A 21612-nucleotide genomic window follows, 5' to 3' on the forward strand; every position below is an offset into this window, starting at 1 on the left:
CCCTGTGCCCATCATTTTTCCCCCTCTGTTTGTTTACTATGTATGCCGGGAAAGATTCTAATGTACACTCAAAATGTGTCTATAGGGTTATATTCACCCAACAGAGGCAGTGGAAGAGAGAGGTGGTGTCTGGTAACTATAAAATAAAGTATTGTCTGAGCTAGTGATTGTGTGTCTGTAAACAAGAGTGTGAAGTATACAAGTGAGTGTAAGTATAAACGTGAGAGGGACTTAAAATTAAGAGACTTGAAATTAAGGGAGTTTAACTGAAATATTTGATTGTTTTTTTTATTTTTTTGGTTTTTTTTTACTGTTAATTTTTGCAATCCCTAAATCTAGTATGGCCTCCATGTTGGAAAAGGCAGTCCAGTGTGCAGTTTGAGGGTGCATATTGTTGTGCAAGTTGTTCATTTGGAAGCCCAGATCCTGGATCTAGAGGAGCAACTGGAAACACTGAGATGCATTCACAACTTGGAGAGGAGTCTCCTGCTCAGTGAGCAAGTAATCTCTGGGGTAGAGGTAGGGGAGAATAGTGGGACGGAGGTGCAGGACAATCAGGCAGCTAGCTGGGTTACAGATAGAAAACAGGGTAGAGGGAAAAGGGTCAGGGAGGCTAGTCCTGATCTGGCACACCCCAACAAGTTTGCCCGGTTGGCATATGAGGGGGATGCCATTTCAAAACTAGCAGTAGTGCAGCAGGACTCTGCCTCTAGGGGGACAGACAGGACAATCTGTCACAAAAACTGGGATCGACGAACAGTGTGTTGTCTTCCTGGCGCTCGAGCTCAGCACATCGCGGATCGGGTTGACAGGTTGCTGGTTGGGGCTGGAGAGGACACAGCAGTCATGGTACATATTGGCACCAATGACAAAGTAAGAGGTAGGTGAAGTGTCCTTAAAAATGATTTCAGGGACTTAGGCCGCCCTACTGGACTTAATAATAACCAACAGACCTGACCAATGTGCAGGTAGATGGATACCTAGGAAATAGTGATCATAATATAATACATTATAACTTGTTCTTCAATAAGGGAATCTCGGAATTGACCGTGCGGTTTAATTATATATTTTTATAGTTCGAACATTTACGCACGCGGCGATACCACATATGTTTATATTTTTATTTACAGGTTTTTAGTTTTTTTTATTGGAAAAGGGGGGTGATTTGGACATTAATTAGGGAAATAACATAGGGGGCTATAACACTGCACACACTGCTCTTATACACTGATCACTGCAGAGCCATAGCTTTGCATTGATCAGTGTTATCGGCGGTCGATTGCTCAAGCCTGCATCTCAGGCTTGGAGCAATCAATCGCTGAACGGACATGCCGGAGGAAGGTAAGAAGACCTCCGCTCGCGTCCTAGCTGATCGGGACACCACATCTTCACTGCGGTGGTCCCGATCAGCCCCACTGAGCAGCCGGGAAGCTTTTACTTTTGTTTTAGACACGGCGTTCAAAGGGTTAATAGCACGCGGCACCGCGATCGCTGCCGTGTGCTATTAGCCCCGGGTCCCGGCATGAGTTACATGCGACCCGATATGACACGGGGTTCCCGCGTTATATCACGGGAGCCGGTTAAGGGGTTAAACTACTAAAATGGGACAGCAGTGAAGAAGCATTAAAAAGCTATAGAGAAAAAATGTAAAATATATATTTTTTTTTAAACTGATAAAAGCCACAGAAATACAGACAGAGACTCATTGCCAAAGAGAGTAAAACTAACCCCAAAATGTTAAACTATATAAATAGCAAAAAGGTTAAAAATGAAAGTGTTGGCCTGTTAGTTTAACCTCCGTTGTATGTAAATTGTTTGAGGGTTTTCTAAGAGATGCTGTTTTGGAGTATCTTGATAAAAATAAATGCGTGACTCCATATCAGCATGGCTTTATGAGGGATCAGTCTTGTCAAACCTAACCTGATCAGCTTTTATGAGGAGGCGAGCTCAAGACTGGACCAGGGGCAATCGCTGGATGTCTTATATCTGGAATTTTCCAAAGCATTTGATATAGTGCCGCATAAAAGATTGGTGCATAAAATGAGAGGTATTGGGCTGGGTGAAAGTGTGTGCAAGTGGCTAAGTAACTGGCTCAGTGATGGTACTTATTCTGGTTACTAGTGGGGTACCACAGGGGTCAGTCTTGGGTCCTGTTCTATTTAATATATTTATTAATGACCTTGTAGAGGGGTTGAAGTTTAAAGTATTAATCTTTACAGATGATACTAAACTCTGTAAAGCGGTAAACACTATAGAGGACAGTGCACTGTTACAAGTGGATCAAGATAGGTTGGAGGTTTGGGCTGAGAAGTGGCAGATGAGGTTCAACACTGATAAATGTAAGGTAATGCACATGGGAAGGAAAAATCCAGGCTGGCATTATGTATTAAATGGGAGCACACTTGGGATGACTGACATGGAAAAGGACTTGGGAGTCTGAATTAACAGTAAATTTAGCTGTAGTGACCAGTGTCAGGCAGCTGCTGCCATGGCAAATAAAATCATGGGGTGCATCAATAGGGGCATAGATGCCCACGACAAGGAAATAAATCTACCGCTGTACAAATCATTAGTCAGACCACACATAGAATACTGTGTACAATACTGGGCACCAGTGTACAAGAAAGATATAGTGGAGCTGGAGAGGGTTCAAAGACAGGCAACCAGGTTAATGCGGGGAATGGGAGGACTACAGTACCCAGAAAGGTTATCAGAATTAGGGTTATTTAGTTTAGAAAAAAGAAGGCTTAGGGGAGACCTAATAACCATGTATAAATATATCAGGGGACAGTACAGAGATCTCTCCCATGATCTATTTATACCCAGGACTGTATCTATAACAAGGGGGCATCCTCCACGTGTAGAAGAAAGTAGGTTTCTACACAAGCACAGATGGAAGTTTTTACTGTTAGAGCAGTGAGACTGTGGAATTCTCTGCCTGAGGAGGTCATGGTTAACTCGGTCAAAGAATTCAAAAAGGGTCTGAATGCATTTTTTGAGAATTATAACATTACAGGTTAAGGATTCTAGATCTATAAGTACAGAAGGTTGATCCTGGGATTTATTCTGATTGCCATATTTGGAGTCGGGAGGGAATTTTTACCTAGAGTATGAGGGTTTTTTGCCTTCCTCTGGATTGACTCATTAGGGTTAAAGGTTGAACTTGATAGACTCTGGTCTTTTTTCAACCTTATGAACTTTACTATGTTAAATGCCAGTTTGCTGCAAAAAATGACAAATAGAATAGCATAGCAGAAAACACTTCCAACTGCAGTAACATTAGTTAAATTAATGTCATGTCGTCATTAAAGGGGTACTCCGGGGAACTAAACCCATAGCCCATCCTTTCCCTCTTACCAACCTATGTATTTGTCTAAATAACATTCATTAGCTATGTACAGCAGTTTCCCTCTTTCAGCTGTCACTTACAGGCAGGAAATGAGAGAAAAATGTAATTCTCACATCCACTTTGTCTTGCTGTAAACCCCTTTCTGAGACTAGCCCCCACCCTTCAGAACAACACCACCTGATTTCTGTTTGGTCTAGAGCTCTGGCTGTACAGCCACACCTCCCTCTCCCCTGCCTGTGTGAGAGCTTGTGAGCTGTGAGAGAAAAGCAGTGAAGATTCATAGTCACAACTGAGCACATAGCTGCTGTTTTTCTGCTGAAAATCTAATAACTGACTTCTGCTATTCAGAGCACAGCATGATTTCTTGCTGGAGGAAGGATAATCTGGAAGAAAAGACAATAACTGTGTGTGTGAGCTGCAGTGTAAGCCTGCGCACAGATGGTGAAAGCAGATTGGCTGCCAGCCATTACATAGAGCTGCACTGACTTCTGGGAGTTGGAGTCTGTGCTGCAAACAAGGAAAAAGTATTTAGGAGACACCAGGGGCCAAAGAAGCTGCCAAAACCACATAAAAAAAACTACAGGGGACACAGAACGGTTATTGTGGTGGCTTTGGGGCATTTTAATTTTTTCTTAATTTTCCCTGGAGTACGTACCTCTTTAATGGGGCAAGGCTGATGGGTGACTGGGCCCAGGGGAGGCTGCAGGGGTTAGTAAAAATCTAGCAATGCTGTATTACAGCATATAGACCTATCCCCCTTCTGTACACTCTTCCTGTTATGGATTGGTTGGAGCAGAGATAGATCAGAGTGCCCTCCTGTGGTTAACCCCTTAAAGGGGTACTCCGGCCCTAAGACATCTTCACGCCGTCACATGGGGGTGGAGTCGTGATGTCACAATACTCCCGCCCAGTTGTCATAATGTTTCACACTCGGAGCCTGGCTGCGGAATGAAAGATTGCGGGGGGCCCCAATCTTTGGATAGGGGATGAGATGTCTTATGACTGGAGTACCCTGGGACGCAGCCCATTTTGACCTTAAGGACACAGCCGTTTTTTGCAAATCTGACCACTGTCACTTTAAGCATTAAAGGGGTACTCCGGTGGAAAACTTTTTTTCTAAATCAACTTTTGCCAGAAAGTTAAACAGATTTGTAAATTACTTCTTTTAAAAAATCTTAATCCTTTCAGTACTTATTAGCTGCTGTATACTACAGAGGAAATTCTTTTCTTTTGGGGTTTCTTTTCTGTCATGACCACAGTGCGCTCTGCTGACACCGCTGTCCATTTTAGGAACTGTCCAGAGCAGTATATGTTTGCTATGGGGATTTTCTTCTGCTCTGGACAGAGATGTCAGCTCAGAGCACTGTGGTTGTGACAGAAAATAAATCCAAAAAGATAAGGATTTCCTTAAGTCCCCATGGTGCCAAAACAGCTAAAAACACCCTCATGGCACACTATTTGGGAAACTACACCCGTCAAGGAATGTAACAAGGGGTATTCTGAGCCTTAACACCCCACAGGTGATTGATGAACTTTTGTTAAAATCAGACGTGAAAATGAAGAATTTTTACTAAAATGCAGACAATACCCCAAATTTTTCATTTCACAAGGGGTTATAGGTGAAAATGTCCTCAAAATGTGTAACCCCATTTCTCTTGAGTAAGGAATGTTCTCTTGGTATGTGGATGTTCAGTGCTCTGCGGGTGCACTAGAGCGCTCATAAGGGAAGGAGCGACATGGTTTTTTGGGGGCATGTCTCATTTTGGTAGCCCTCTTGGTGCCAGAACAGCAAAAAATATCCACATGGCACAATATTGGAGAAACTACACCCCTCAAGGAACTTAACTAGAGGTATAGTGAGCCTTAACATCCCACAGGTCCACTAAAGTTGGAAACTGAAAAATTAGATTTTTTTCACTGAAATGCTGGTGTTACCCCAAATTTTTCATGTTTCAAGGGGTAATAGGAGAACCCTCGCCCCCCCCCCCCCCCCCAAAAAAAAAAATTTGTAACTCGGTTTCTTCTAAGGTTGGAAATACCCCATATGTGGCTGTAAAGTGCTTCTGCGGGCGCACTACAGGGCTCAGAAGAGAAGGAGCGCCATTGGGCTTTTGGAGAGAGAATTTGGTTGGAATAGAAGTCGGGGACCATGTGCGTTTACAAAGCCCACATGGAGGGGTGTAGTTTTCAAGATGGGGTCACATATGGGGGGGTTCCACTGTTCTTGGACCATGGGGGCTTTGTAAATGCACATGGCCTTAAATTCCAGCCAAATTCTCTCTCCCGAAGAACAATTTACATCCACATATGGAGTGTTTCCTTACTCAGAAGAAATGGGATCACAAATTTTGGGGGGCTTTTTTCCTATTAACACTTGTGAAAATAAAAACTTTGGGGTAAGACCAACATTTTTGTGAAAAAAAAGTTTTTCATTTTCATGTCCAACTTTAATGAAAATCTGTCAAACACCTTTGGGGTGTTAAGGCGCACTATACCCCTTGTTTTGTTCCGTGAGGGGTGTAGTTTTCAAAAGGAGGTCACATTATTATTTTTTTTTTCGTTTGTCAGAACCGCTGTAACCAGAAGCCACCCCTACTCAAATGTACATGGTGCGCTCTCACTCCTGAGCTCTGTTGTGCTCCTGCAGAGGCACTTTACGTCCACATACGCAGTGCGTACAGTTAGTGTTGTATACAGTACATATGCTCATAGTGTTATATGCAGTACATACAGTTATAGTGTTGTATACAGTACATACGCTCAGTGTTACATGCAGCATGTACAGTTATAGTGTTGTTTACAGTACATACGCATATTGTTATATGCAGTGCATACGGTTATTGTGTTATATGCGGTGCATGCGGTATCGTTTTTATTTAATTGATCTATACGTTGCATAGCTCTCATAGCATTTATAAGGTGTGTACATTTTCATGGTAGCATTTACAGTGCGTAAACGTTAATTTCATTTAGTTTTCATACGTTATAGTGTTTATAGTGCATATACCTTGGTAGACACATTGTCTGCAGTGCGTATACGTTCATAGCATTTTGGGATACGTTCTTTGCCTTAGTAATTATACTATTTAATACTATAAAATTATCATTTATACTGTTCATTAGCCCACAGTATTTATACTGTCCACACACTCATGGCATTTGTAATCATATGCTCGGGGCATTGATACGGTTTATACGCTCATGGCATTTATATTGTTCATGTACTTATGGTATTTACATGATTCATATGCTCATGATATTATGCGGTTTCATATGCTCATAGTATCCATACTGTTTATACATTTAGGGCTTTCACTGTCCATATGCTCATGGCATTTATACTGTCCTTATGCTCATGGAAATTATACTAACCACACGCTCATGGCACTCATACTGTCATACGCTCATGGCATTTATACTGGTCAGACACTCTTGGCATTTATACTGGTCAGACACTCTTGGCATTTATACTGGTCAGACACTCTTGGCATTTATACTGGTCAGACACTCTTGGCATTTATACTGGTCAGACACTCTTGGCATTTATACTGGTCAGACACTCTTGGCATTTAAACTGGTCAGACACTCTTGGCATTTAAACTGGTCAGACACTCTTGGCATTTAAACTGGTCAGACACTCTTGGCATTTAAACTGGTCAGACACTCTTGGCATTTAAACTGGTCAGACACTCTTGGCATTTAAACTGGTCAGACACTCTTGGCATTTAAACTGGTCAGACACTCTTGGCATTTAAACTGGTCAGACACTCTTGGCATTTAAACTGGTCAGACACTCATGGCATTTCTACTGTTCACGTTGATGGTAGTCATACTGTTCATACGATCATGGTATTCACACTGTTCAATGATTTCGTTTTTCATGCATTCATGCTGCACGTGCACTCTTGGCGTTGTTGTGCTCTGCATGCACTCATGTGTTGGCTTCAGGTGTTCAGGGCATTTATATTGCGCATGGCATTTATACAGTATTGCGGTTGTTTTCCCATTGTACCTGCCACGTCTGCAGGGGGTTGCACTGTTTAGTTGTTGTTACTGACACATTTTCAGAGCGATAATATCACGATACATAGGTGGTGGTATACCCTCCATACCTGCCACGTCAGCAGGGGGATACGCAGCGTAGTTGATACTGACACGTCTTCAGAGCAACAGCATCATGACACGTAGGTCATTCTATACCCTTCATACCTGCCACGACTGCAGGGGAATACATTGCATAGTTGTTGTTACGGACATGTCTTCAGAGCAACAACATTATGACACATAGGTGGTTGTGTACCCTTCCTACCTGCCACGTTTGCAGGGGGATGCGCTGCCTAGTTATGATTACTGACACGTCTTCAGAGCAACAACATCACGACGCGTAGGTGGTTGCATACCCTTCGTACCTGCCACGTCTTCAGGGGGATGCACTGCGCAGTTGTTACTGACACCCCTTCAGAGCAACAGCATCATGGCACACAGGTGGTTGTATTCTCTTCATACCTGCCATGTCTGCAGTGGGATGCACTGCATAGTTATTGTTACTGACATGCTTTCAGAGAAATTGTTTCATGACACATAGGTGGTTTCAAAAAAAAAAAAAAGCTTGGCAGTTTAAGGTGTGGCTTAGCTTCCAGGAAAGGGGTTATCAGAGTGTAGTCGATGGTACGTAGGACCTTTTAGGTTGATATGCACGATGTTTACTCATAGACCTGGCCCGTCTTCAGGCACGATGGTTATGCAAGGATTGGTCACCCGCAGTGGGCCATTACTCCTGAGACCAGTTGGTTTGTAGTTTAGGGTATGGCTGTCGGTACAGTTCAGGTAGTCTTCAGGTAAGTTTCTGGTTCTAGTTCTGGTTACAGATAATATTGAGATCATGATCACGGTCTGTTAGGTGGTCCAGTTACTTGTGTGTCAGTTGGTAAACAGATTGTGTTTTTTGGCCTCTTAATCACAGGGACTTGGATAACTTAGTGTAAGGCCTGACAGGCCTCTATCCGTTTCCCTTGCCATAATGGCACAGGTGAGTATGTTTAGCTATTATGGCAGCCTGGTCCTGATTCAGTGCCAACTCATTCTTCAGAGTAGGCATAGTTGCCATAGCTCCTCAGTACCAGATACTGCCTTCATTTCTAACTAGTTGTGGTATTGTTTAAGGGGATTTATGCATTCTGTTACTTATCGTATCGGGTTTTGTGTTTTGCCCACTTAAGGCGTGCCCTCGAATATGTTTATGGGCACAGTTCAACCGCTTTTGTTAAGGTTTAATTAACCCCTTAAAGACCGGGTTTTTTTCCGTTTTTGCACTTTCGTTTTTTCCTTTTCACCTTTTAAAAATCATAAACCTTTCAATTTTGCACCTAAAAATCCATATGATGGCTTTTTTTTTTTTGCGCCACAAATTCTACTTTGCTGTGACCTCAGTCATCTTACCCAAAAATCTACGGCGAAACGGGGGAAAAAATCATTGTGCGACAAAATTGAAGAAAAAACTCAATTTTGTACATTTTGGGGGCTTCCGTTTCTACGCAGTACATTTTTCGGTAAAAATGACAAATTATCTTTATTCTGTAGGTCCATACGATTAAAATGATACCCTACTTATATAGGTTTGATTTTGTCGTACTTCTGGAAAAAATCATAACTACATGCAGGAAAATTTATACGTTTAAAATTGTCATCTTCTGACCCCTATAACTTTTTTTTATTTTTCCACAAAATGGGCGGTATGAGGGCTTTATTTTTGCGCCGTGATCTGAAGTTTTTGTCTGTGCCATTTTTGTTTTGATTGGACATTTTGATTGTTTTTTTTTATTCACTTTTTAATGGTATAAAAAGTGACCAAAAATATGCTATTTTGGACTTAGGAATTTTTTTTGCGCGTACACCATTGACCGTGCGGTTTAATTAACGATTAATTAACAATATATTTTTATGGTTCGGACATTTCGATACCACATGTGTTTTGTTTTGTTTTGTTTTTATTTACACACTTTTTTTTTTTTAAATGGGAAAAGGGGGGGGGGATTCAGATTTTTGTTAGGAAAGGGGTTAAATCACATTTATTAACTTTTTTTTTTTTTCTTTATGCAGTGTTATAGCCCCCCCCCCCCCCCCTAGTAGCTATAAAACTGCATGCATCGATCTCTTACACTGTTCAATGCATTGCCATAGTAATGCATTGATCAGTGTTATCTGCGCTTGATTGATCAAGCCTGGATTTCAGGCTTGGAGCAATCAAATGCCGATCGGGCAGCCGGGAGCCAGGCAAGACGCCTCCCGCTGTCCTGTCAGCTGTTCGGGATGCCGCGATTTCACCGTGGCGATCCCGAATGGCTCTGCTGAGCTAACCGGCAGTGGATTCTCCCATTTTAGATGCGGCAATCAACTTTGATTGCGGCATCTAAAGGGTTAATTCCGGACATCAGCCCTATCGGCGATGTCCGGTATTAGCCACGGGTCCTGGTTGCTGATAACAACTGGGACCCCGCAGATACGAACCGTGCTTCACAGATCGGGAGCCGGCCACGTACGTAAATATATGTCCGTGGTAGTTAAGGGGGTTAAAGCAGAGCAGCTGTGCACCTGTGCAGAGTAAAAGTTGACCAGTTTTTATTTTAATATTTTTATTTTAGATCTGATTAGTTGCTATGGGCAACTGGCCAACTTTTCCTCTGGACAGCTGTTGATAAATCACCTCCATGGTACTTTTATACCAGAGTCTGAACGATGGGGCCTTTTTGTACTGTACGTCCTTTGTGCTCTGCCATACAAGCTTTGTGGGTGCCCTGCTTACTGAGATATACTTAGATGTAATGCTTTTAGGCAATTTTTTTGAGGCATGAGGTAACGTTGCAAACTAGTGTATACTGTAGGAAAGGTGCCATGTTGTCATGTTCCAAAATCTGTAGAGCAGTGGAGACTGTCTGTTTCAGTGAAGTGCTTGCTTCCTGTGGGTACTGTACATAGCTGAAAGCCATTTATAATACAATATTGAGTGGAGGGATTGTGCAGTATGTGCACAAGTTAGGTTTCATGTATTTTCGAGGGATCGACCGATTATCGGTTTGGCCGATATTATCGATTTTTGACATTATCGGTATCGGCAATTACCTAAGTTTTGCAACAGCTGGAGGCACCCTGGTTGGGAAGCACTGACCTAGATTATCAACCAATATAATCATTTAACTTTATGGTGTGTTGACATATCATTCCATCTGTCATCTGTCCTTGGTTTTATAGCAGTGTAACCAAGTTCTTTCCAGGGTACAAGATGTAATCTGTGGATACTGAAATCTGTCTATGAAGAACTGACATAGGGGAGAGGTGCCCAGTACGATGAATGCTCTATCCCCTCACCCTCATGATTTGACATGTTTGAATCTATAGAACACCCACCATGTAGTGCACATAATATATTCATTTTCTTCCTGTAACCACACTTGAACTGAGTGTTAAATTACCGAATCTTTTCATGTTGGGGGGATTTGCAATTAAACCTTAAGCAAAGGCAGGCTGTGACTGAAGCTGCATTCATTCGTCCCCCATCACTTCAGGAGTAAATGATTGCCATATTTTTACAGACTGCTCTAGCAGCGATGCGTGCTCCGGGGTAGGTTTACACTCCTGACATGAGTCAGTGGACTGTTTGTCTTTCTGCAGGCTATTTTCTGTGCCTATGAACTCCACGGCTGCCGAAAATATCGCCGGCCCACAGCTATTTCTGTTCTGCGGGCAGTCAGACTATTGGAGTTACAATTAAGATGTTGACGTGAAAATCATATAATGAATGAATGCGCTGCTACATAAATGCTTGTCACTAGTATAATGCAGGCAGAGGAGATTTCTGGAGTTAATCTGGCTGGTTTAGATTGCTTTTGGCCAGAAAACGTTATTTTAATTAATATTATAATGCAGCAGAGTCTGAGCTTTATGTTAAGGATGATATTTACAGCCGTTGTTCCTATAATCCTATGTGTTTATAATCCTTGTATTGTGCACCGATCTTCTTATGATCAACTGGATGTCTGCACTTGAGGACACATAATTCTGCATTCGCACCATTTGGGTTTCTAAAACTATGCCACATCAGGCCCCAGCCAAATGGACCTTGAGAAGTATGAGCTGAGTGCAGTTCTAAGTACAGTGGTCCCTCAAGTTACAATATTAATCGGTTCCAGGACGACCATTGAATGTTGAAACCATTGTATGTTGAGACCATAACTCTATGGAAACCTGGTAATTGGTTCTGAAGCAAAATGTCATCCAAAAATAGGAAAAGATGAGGATTAAAGAAAAATAAGTAGATAACTAATATAGATAAAGCAAATCCTTACATATAAAAGTAAGAAAGAGCTGCTGGGAGCTGTAAATCACGGTCTATGTCAGTGTTTCCCAACCAGGGTGCCTCCAGCTGTTGCAAAACTACAACTCCCAGCATGCCCGGACAGCCGTTGGCTGTCCGGGCATGCTGGGAGTTGTAGTTTTGCAACAGCTGGAGGCACCCTGGTTGGGGAAACAATGGTTTATGTAGAGGACAGGAGCTTCTTCAGGGTCCTATACAGTACACACAGTGTCCCAAATGGAGCCACCCTTACTTGGTGTCCAAAGGAGCAGCCAAACCTGGCACAGGTAAGGAGTAGTACAGAACTTGTCGTTCCTCCTGACACCAGTCAGTGCATGCACTTCAGTAATACAGGTGATTTACCAGTGAATGCCCATTCTGATTGGTCAGTTCCTCCAGTTGTGACACACATCACAGATCTGGACTGTCTGTACATTGTATGTTGAGTCTGGTTTCAAGTTACAATGGTCCAGAAAAAAAAACATTGTATGTTGAAACTATTGTATGTTGAGGCCATTGTAAGTTGAGGGATCACTGTATCTATGGTTTAGTGGATTTCCTATGGTTTCAACAGACTCTGAGGGCTGTGACTTTCTGTGAATATATGCAGGACTGTAGATATTCAAAATAAGAAAAGAAAAACAGCATGGTGACCAGGTTTCTATCTATTCATGAATGAAGGGGTATCCAGCTTTGGTTGAAGGGGTACTTCAGTGGAAAATGTTTTTTTAAATCAACTGGTACCAGAAAGTTTAAACAGATTTTATAAATGACTTCTATAAAAAAAAATCTTTACCCTTCCAGTACTTTTTAGTAGCTGTATGCTACAGAGGAAATTCTTTTCTTTTTGAATTTCTTTTTTGTCTTGTCCACAGTGCTTTCTGCTGACACCTGATGCCTGTATCAGGAACTATCCAGAGCAGGAGAAAATCCCCATAGCTCTGTACAGTTCCTGACACGGACAGAGGTGTCAGCAGAGAGCACTGTGGACAAGACAAAAGAGAAATTCAAAAAGAAAATAATTTCCTCTGTAGCATACAGCGGCTAAAAAGTACTGGAAGGGTAAAAAAAAAAAGTTTTTTTTTATAGAAGTAATTTACAAATCTGTTTAACTTTTTGGCACCAGTTGATTTAAAAAAATGTTTTCCACCGGAGTACCCCTTTAACTGGTGCAGTAGTGCATGTGTGTGGCCACCTTTCCATGCAACTCCTCATATGCTAGCGACCTGTTATTGGTTAGAAGAACTCTTTAAAATGAAGAGTTGACCAAAGTAATAGAGATGGAATTTTTGTGTATGAATTGGCATGACTGGTAGTAACACATAGCACAGATGAGCTAGAAGTATATTGCTTTCCAGTCTGCAGTTCCTCTGTATAAGGAGTCTTCTAGCGCTCCTGGGCTCTCTATTACTACTTGTCTGCCAACCTCCTCATTAGCGGCACATTCTGCTCTGCGGATGCCACCCTTGTATCATTCACTGCTGACGTTTGCTGTGATGTGCTTTCAGCTGGCATACCTCGTTCAGTATTAAAAGACTGGCGGAAGGTGAAGAAACTCAAGCAGACTGGCGAATCCTTCCTGCAGGATGACTCTTGCTGTGAGATTGGGCCGAACTTGCAGAAATGCAGGGAATGTCGTCTAATACGCACCAAGAAAGGAGAGGAGTCTACGCATTCTCCAGTTTTCTGCAGATTTTATTATTTCCGCAGGTAAGGAAGAGTCTACCAAGTTATGAATTTTTTTCATTGTCTATTATGTATTGTGTGATAGTGCTTCACGTAATTCAGTAAGTCATCCGGTATTACTTATTGTTGGCGCAGAGGAGTCATAAAAAAGACTATTGTGTGGTGCTGTATAATACAGTGGTGCTCTGCTTAAAGTGGACCTCTCAGCAGGATTGTAGGGTATAAAGTAAGGGCATTGCTGTATAGGGCTTTTGACACTGAATCTGTACATACCTCTCATTACTAAATTGACCCCTCAAGCACCAACATATGTGAGTTTAAATTATATGCAAATTAGGCTTTGGAGCCCATATGGTGGTAACGCTCCGGACACTAGATTACAGCATTGTTTCCCAACAAGGGTGCCTCCAGCTGTTGCAAAACTACAACTCCCAGCATGCCCGGACAGCCAAAGGCTGTCCGGGCATGCTGGGAGTTGTAGTTTTGTAACAGCTGGAGGCACCCTGGTTGGGAAACACTGGATTACAGGGTAGAGGCAATTATTACAGTACAGTCTAGTGGCTGCCGATCAGGGGGCTAACTGGTGAAGAGGCCAAACGCTACTGGGCTTAAAGGGGTATTCTGGCTAAAAACCTTTTATCTCCTCCACACCGGGTTTCCGGGACTGGAGACGTGGCGTAACTCCATGCACCCTTGGGACGTCACGCTCCCTCCATTCATGTCTATAGGAGGGGGTGTGATGGCCATTACACCCCTCCCATAGACATGAATGGAGGGGGCGTGGCATGAAGTCTTAAGGTGGCGTTGCGTTATATCCCATCTCTGGTCCCGGAAGTTCAGAGGTTTCCAAAACTAGAGTCGCAGCCCCGCATAGAATACGGGTGCTGCAGGGAGATTGCAGGTATTTGCCCGGAATACCCCTTTAAGCAGCCCAAGGGAATGCCCATGCGGCTGGTGTGGAGAGATGCTGGTCCACTCTTGGCAGAACAGTTGTCTTGGCAGCTGTACCACCTGACCATGTTTCTCTGTGCCCGATCTTCAGAACAAGTGGGACAGCAGTGTTTTAGGTGCACTATAAATACAACGTACAAAACAATTATAACACATGGCATGCATAAAGAGGTATTTCATCTTTTAAAAAACTCTCTCCACTGCTTCAAGGTTTTCATGCATTGTCTGTGGGAGTGCTGGAGATGACCACAGTACAGTACAGCGCTCGGGTATCTCTGCTGCTCCCACGCAGTAAGGAGAATTGGGTCTGAGTGATCAGACACTTATCTCCTATCCTGTAGATAGAGGATATGTTTTAATGGGCTGAAATATCCCTTTTTAAAGGTTATAGACACCTTTTTGGATGCAAACAATGGGTAGGTAGATAATCTAGGAGCCATCTAGAGATCTTTGCATGTCACAGGAATGTCTTCTTTAATGTACTAAAGTATTTCCTAAAGAAATGGGCAGATTACATACAGTCATGGCCATAAATGTTGGGACGCCCTGAAATTTTTCTAAGAAAAAGAAGTATTTCTCACACAAAAAGATTGCAGTAACACGTTTTGCTATACACGTGTTTATTCCCTTTGTGTGTATTAGAACAAAACCAAAAAAGCTAATTGGACTTAATGTCACACCAAACTCAAAAAATGGGCTGCACAAAATTATTGGCACCCTTAACTTAATATTTGGTTGGACACCCTTTGTAAAAAAAATAACTGATATCAGTTGCTTCCTATTACTATCAATAAGCTTCTTCCACCTCTCAGCCGGAATGTTGGACCACTCTTCCTTTGCAAACTGCTCCAGGTCTCTCTTATTGGAAGGTGCTTTTTCCCAACAACAATATTAAGATCTTTCCACAGGTGTTCAATGGGATTTAGATCTGGACTCATTGCTGGCCACTTCAGAACTCTCCAGCGCTTTGTTGCCATCCATTTCTGGGTGCTTTTTGACATATGTGTGGGGTCATTGTCCTGCTGGAAGACCCAAGATCTCTGACACAAACCCAGCTTTCTGACACTGGGCTGTACAGTGCGACTCAAAATCTTTTGGGAATCCTCAGATTTCATAATACCTTGCACACATTCAAGGCACCCAGTGTCAGAGGCAGCAAAACATAATTGAACCTCCACCATATTTCACTGTAGGTACTGTGTTCTTTTCTTTGTAGGCCTCATTCCATTTTCGGTAAACAGTAGAATCATGTGCTTTACCAAAAAGCTCTATCTTGGTCTAATCTGTCCACAAGACGTTTTCCCAGAAGGATTTTGGCTTACTCAAGTTCATTTTGGCAAAATGTAGTCTTGCTTTTCTATGTCTCTGTGTCAGCAGTGGGGTCCTCCTGCGTCTCCTGCCATAGCGTTTCATTTTCATTTAAATGTGAACGGATAGTTCGTGCTGACACTGATGCTCCCTGAGCCTGCAGGACAGCTTGAATATCTTTGAAACTTGTTTGGGGCTGCTTATCCACCATCCGGACTATCCAGCATTGACACCTTTTTATCAATTTTTCTCTTACATCCACGCCCAGAAAGATTAGCTACAGTGCAATGGGTTGCACTTCTTGATAATGTTGCGCACTGTGGACAAAGGCAAATCTAGATCTCTGGAGAATGGATTGTAACTTTGAGATTCTTGATATTTTTCCACAATTTTGGTTCTCAAGTCCTCAGACAGTTCTCTTCTGCTCTTTCTGTTGTCCATGCTTAGTGTGGCATACACAGTCACACAATGTAAAGACTAAGTGAACTTCTCTCCTTTTTATCTGCTTTCAGGTGGGATTTTTATATTTGCCCACACCTGTTACTTGCCCCAGGTGAGTTTTAAAGGAGCATCACATGCTTGAAACAATCTTATTTTTCCACAATTGTGAAAGGGTGCCAATAATTTTGTCCAGCCCATTTTTGGAGTTTGGTGTGACATTGTCAAATTAGCATTTTTTCTCTCCCTTTTTTGGTTTAGTTCCAATACATACAAAGGGAATAAACATGTGTATAGCAAAACATGTTACTGCAATCCTTTTCTGTGAGAAATTCTTCATTTTCTATAAAAATTTTAGGGGTGCCAACATTTATGGCCATGAATGTAGCAATTATTTTTTGTTTGACATAAATGTCTCAATATGGTTTTATTGAATACTGTAGTGGATTGCAAATTGAGTGTATTCCAAAGCTCTAGTTTTCTAAATTACCTTCAGATGTCATTAAAGCCATACAACAGACCATTGAGAACGTCCAAATGCCAAGGATACACTGTTCTTTACAATTATTCCAGTATAACATGTCCTGTTCCCTGAAAAAAGGGCAGAACGGTGCTGGCTTCCTTGGTATAGCAATGTGTTATATCTGTCCAGAAAAGTCTGTTTTAAAGTAAAATCAGACATTATGTTTTAAAAGTGATACAAACCCAGAACAGTCTGCTTTATCTGTATTGTCTAAACATCCAGTACATGATGAAAAGTTAGGACAGAGATGGATGGTCTGCGCTAACACAGGGCACAATTCTGCTGGCACTGAAACAATCATTTTTCTGCTGTGTTCCAGGTTATCTTTCAGTAAGAATGGTGTTGTTAGAATAGATGGATTCTCTACCCCTGACCAGTATGATGATGAAGCACTTAGTTTATGGACGCACGAAAACTATGAAGATGATGAATTGGACCTAAACTCTATTAAGTATATCTTGGGTTACATCGGCGATAAATTCTGTCAAATGGTGACGACTGAGAAAGTTGCTATGTCTTGGATGAAGAAGGATGGTATGTGCAGCTTTCTACGGCTTGTGTATTGTCTGCCATGTTTTTATATAGAACAAGATTCTCAAATCCACACATACATGATGTGTTTGTCTTCAGACAGCTAAGGCTACGTTTCCACACAGGTTTTATTTCTGGCGTTTTTTGGGTTACTTTCACTTCTGACTTTGGCTCAAAAACTGAAGTGGATCCAGTAGGAAGAAGTATAAGTCCTTCCTTTATATTTCCCATTCCTTTTGAATACACTTCTGGCTTTGGCTCATGAACTGCAGTGCCAGTAATCCAAAAAAGCCAGGAAAAAAACCTGTTTGGAAACCTAGCCTTAGCTGGCTGAAGATATACATATAAATGTATTCATTATGTGTCAGGGAAAAAAATGCCTGGAGTCAGCAGAAAGCGTAAGTGATAACAAGTGTTTTCCTTTAGTTTATTTTTCAGTGACCCTAATGGTAAAAATAAGGTAGAATAGTGTTGAATATGTTGGTGGGGAAAGCCTGTCTATCAAAGAAGCATTGCCTGATGGAAGAAGGCAAGTGATAACATTTGCCATCAATAGGTAACGAGAAGAAAAACACCATTTGGGAAAAAATCTTCCATCCTTTTTATTTTATGTTGATCAGTAGGTCACTCTTGTTTGGTCAGTGTAGCTTTTGCTCCACTGACTGCCACTAGGAATTGATTTCCCAGCAGTTGCCCTTTTCTGACTGAAAAGTGCTTTCCCTTGTCTCATGGCTGAGTCACGTAAGGAACCACTGGTGCAAGGAACACTTAGGGAATGGTCATCCCCCAAAATTTTTAACCCCTTAAGGACCAAGGACGTACTGGTACGTCCTGAGTCCTTTCCCTTTCTATAACGCGGGGCCACATCAGCGGGTCGGGCCCGGCCTCTAACGTCTGGGACCCATGGCTAATAGCACGCGGCAGTGAATCGCGGTGCCGTGCGCTATTAACCCTTTAAAAGCGGCGTTCAAAGTTGAACGCTGCGTCTAAAGTGAAACCATGCCGGTTAGCTCAGGGAGCTGTTCGGGACTGCCGCGGCAAAATCGCGGCGTCCCGAACAGCTGTTAGACACGAGGAGGGTCTCCTACCTTGCCTCCTGGTGTCCGATCGCCGAATGACTGCTCAGTGCCTGAGATCCAGGCATGAGCAGTCAAGCGGCAGAATCATCGATCACTGGTTTCCTATGAGAAAAAAAGTGAATAAAAAAAAAGTGAATAAAGATCATTTAACACCTCCCCTATTAAAAGTTTGAATCACCCCCCTTTTCCCATTAAAAAAAAAAACAGTGTAAATAAAAATAAACATATATGGTATCACCGCGTGCGGAAATGTCCGAATTATAAAAATATATATGGTTAATTAAACAGAAAGGTCAATGGCGTACGCGCAAAAAAAATTCCAAAGTCCAAAATCAATACAATAATGGTACCGCTAAAAACTTCAGATCACGGTGCAAAAAATGAGCCCTCATACCGACCCATACGCAGTAAAATAAAAAAGTTATAGGGTCAGAAGATGACAATTTTAAACGTATATATAATTTTCCTGCATGTAGTTATGATTTTTTTCCAGAAGTACGACAAAATCAAACAGATATAAGTAGGGTATCATTTTAATCATATGGACCTACAGAATAAAGAGAAGGTGTCATTTTTACCGAAAAATTTACTGCGTAGAAACGGAAGCCCCCAAAAGTTACAAAATGGCGTTTTCTTTTTCAAGTTTTTCCGTTTCGCCGTAGATTTTTGGGTAAAATGACGGACGTCACTGCAAAGTAGAATTGCTGGCACAAACAATAAGCCATAATATGGATTTTTAGGTGCAAAATTGAAAGGGTTATGATTTTTTTTAAGGTAAGGAGGGAAAAACGAAAGTGCAAAAAACTGAAAACCCCCTGGTCCTTAAGGAGTTAAATTGAAAACCACAGATATGATACAAAACAATGTGTATAGCCAAACAGTCATATAACATACGTCATATAAACATTCAGAAACATACATCATATAAATGAATGAAAATGAGTTGAATCAATTGCAAATGTTTTTCCAAATCAAGTAGAGGAAAAAAAATATGGAATCCTGTTGTAATTTGCATTTTTTCAGCAAATACTGACACAATTCTAAAACTGCAAATTAATCTTCAGTTAAAAAAGAAATTGCTGACAGACCTTACTCGGCTGTGTGCCAAGTGAAAGAAAACATCCAAATAAGAAGTACAAGCAATGAAAAGGATTATAACATTCCTTCCTTATGGAAAACAATTCGGTGGAAACAGGAGTTGATGGTTTTTGACCAAACTGAAAAGGCTGAATTTATCCATGGTGCCCGCAATTGATGCCTTGTTTCATATTAGAGTTTACCATGGAAATAAGCGTCTGATATAAGAACCCATAGGCTAAACGAAACATGTTCATTTTTTTTAAGTGAATACAGATCCATGTCGGAAGTTCTGCTATGGAACTTCCATAGTGGTCACGGAGCAGCAGAATCCCATTGAGATCAATGAGATTCTGCTACAAGCGGATAACTCAGAGCACCATATAGGTAGTGTGCATGGGGCCTAAGAAGTAGGTTGAATGAAATTCGATTTACGTATAGAAAAGCAGCATTGAAGCCTAAACAGAAGAAAATAAGGTTACATTAGGCTAAAGAAAAGCAGTCAGAGTGTGGAGAATTGGATGAAAGTGATATTCAAGGATCAAGAAATACTTAAACAAGGTATCATCCTGCAAAGCTGATCTGTCATGACTATTTAAGAAACAGCCTGATGTGCAATATTGTTTATCATTAGTAAAGTCCAGGCTTCAAAGAACTCTGAGGATATAAAAGCTTTTCAGGACCAACAGAGTGCTCTTTCAGATTTTGATTCTATATTTTTTCCCTCTACCTGATCTGCAAAGGCATATAAAAAAGATGTAAAAGAAAAAAATGCTATAATTGGTTTGAATTGTTTTGTTGATCCAGAATGTACAGCTATATATGTTGTTTTGTCATATATGGGATATTTACATTTGCTGATTCTGGTGATTCCATAGTTTTTGTCAGAGGTTGTATATTAAAAGATGATATTTTCTACGGTTCACATATATACCAGTTACAAAGCCATCTGTACACTTGGTTGAGTGACCACACCAGATGCAGTGCATGGTTAATAACTGAAATAGCTGCAAATACAAGTTGGAGGGAGCGAACAGTACAAAGTTTGACTTTGAACAGTGGAAAATAAACATTTGAGAGGTTAATAAGACATGTTGCTGTTGCTCATTTTTGGATCCTGTGAGGCACATTCTCTGCAGCTGATAGGTTTCTGTGCACGTTTTTAATCTATCAACCAAGGTCAGTGACAAAAAAAAAAAAAGCAGATGCAACTCAGCTCACTCACCAATCAAAGTAATCATTTATGGACATCCACAGTATATGTAGCGCTGGAGCGTGGACAATGCGGGCCGCTTCCTGTGTAGATAGGCAGAAAGGAATGGTGGTCCAGCCTGGCAGTTAAAACTTGACTTTTAATAGGGCCTTAAAACATGGTTCAAAAATAACTGGGTATATAAAAACACGTTCCGATGGTGTTTCAGGCTAGAGGTCAGCCCTTAGTCATGGCGGTAATACAGAGGACAGTGCTCGCTTATATACAGTAAGTGTAAGTGGGAATAATTACCAGACCAGCTTATCCCTGTCGTGCATAGAGTCTGACGACAGATCCGGCCAAGTGAGCGCACGAGCCAGGTAAAGTACGGGGTGGATGTCTGTTTGCGCAGCTGCACATAGTAACTCCGGATCGGCCGTAGGCGCAGTGAATATACAGCGATCAATAGCATCCAGAGTATTCAGCTGTATGAGTGGGCAGGCCGCCTTGTTAAAACATGAAATGGATGTCGGCCCGCACGTCAACATGCAGAGGTACCGGACCGGCTGTGAAGGCATCATGTGAATACTAATCAGTGTCAACACATGTTGCTATTAGTATGACGTTGGATAAAGAGCTCATGTATACAAGTGACATGATAAATGGTATAAAACATTTGGTTTCGATTATAGAAATCTATAACATGAAATACAAACACATTGAGATGAGGCAAAATGCGGGCAACACCATTGGATTCAACAGTGGTAATAATGATAATAATTATGATAGATGATAATAGTAATGACAATGTTAGTGGTGCATAAGCTGTCATAGCACAAACAACAACCATATATCGTTTACTATGTGGAAAACCAGGAACCCAAAGTGAGTGTCCAACTAAATTGCGTTAGATGTCACTTAGATCCAAATCATAGAGCATCTATACACAGTCTGTGTGTGAAGTTCCCACCAAAAGATGTGTGCAGGTCAGCGCATCATACCCAAACAATGGTCAAACAATACTAATATGCGACAGAGGGTCATCTCTAAAATGTAAGTTGTATGACCACAGCCTAGGGACAAAGCATGACAGTGTTAATATGAAAGTACCCTACTAACTGTAAGATG

At 41.6% G+C, this 21612-nt stretch overlaps 1 protein-coding gene across 4 annotated transcripts in view; it reads left to right on the forward strand.

Annotated features, from left to right (window-relative positions):
• Positions 1-21612, forward strand: part of JMJD1C (jumonji domain containing 1C) — a 322607-nt gene that overhangs the window by 273448 nt on the left and 27547 nt on the right. For all 4 annotated transcript variants that reach the window (XM_056529800.1, XM_056529801.1, XM_056529802.1 and 1 more), the window contains 2 exons: positions 13208-13409; positions 16925-17139. In XM_056529800.1, coding sequence (XP_056385775.1) covers positions 13208-13409; positions 16925-17139 — 417 coding nt within the window. The remainder of the gene's footprint in view (positions 1-13207; positions 13410-16924; positions 17140-21612) is intronic.

This window comes from Hyla sarda, chromosome 7, assembly GCF_029499605.1.
Source record: "Hyla sarda isolate aHylSar1 chromosome 7, aHylSar1.hap1, whole genome shotgun sequence".
Classification (NCBI taxonomy): domain Eukaryota; kingdom Metazoa; phylum Chordata; class Amphibia; order Anura; family Hylidae; genus Hyla; species Hyla sarda.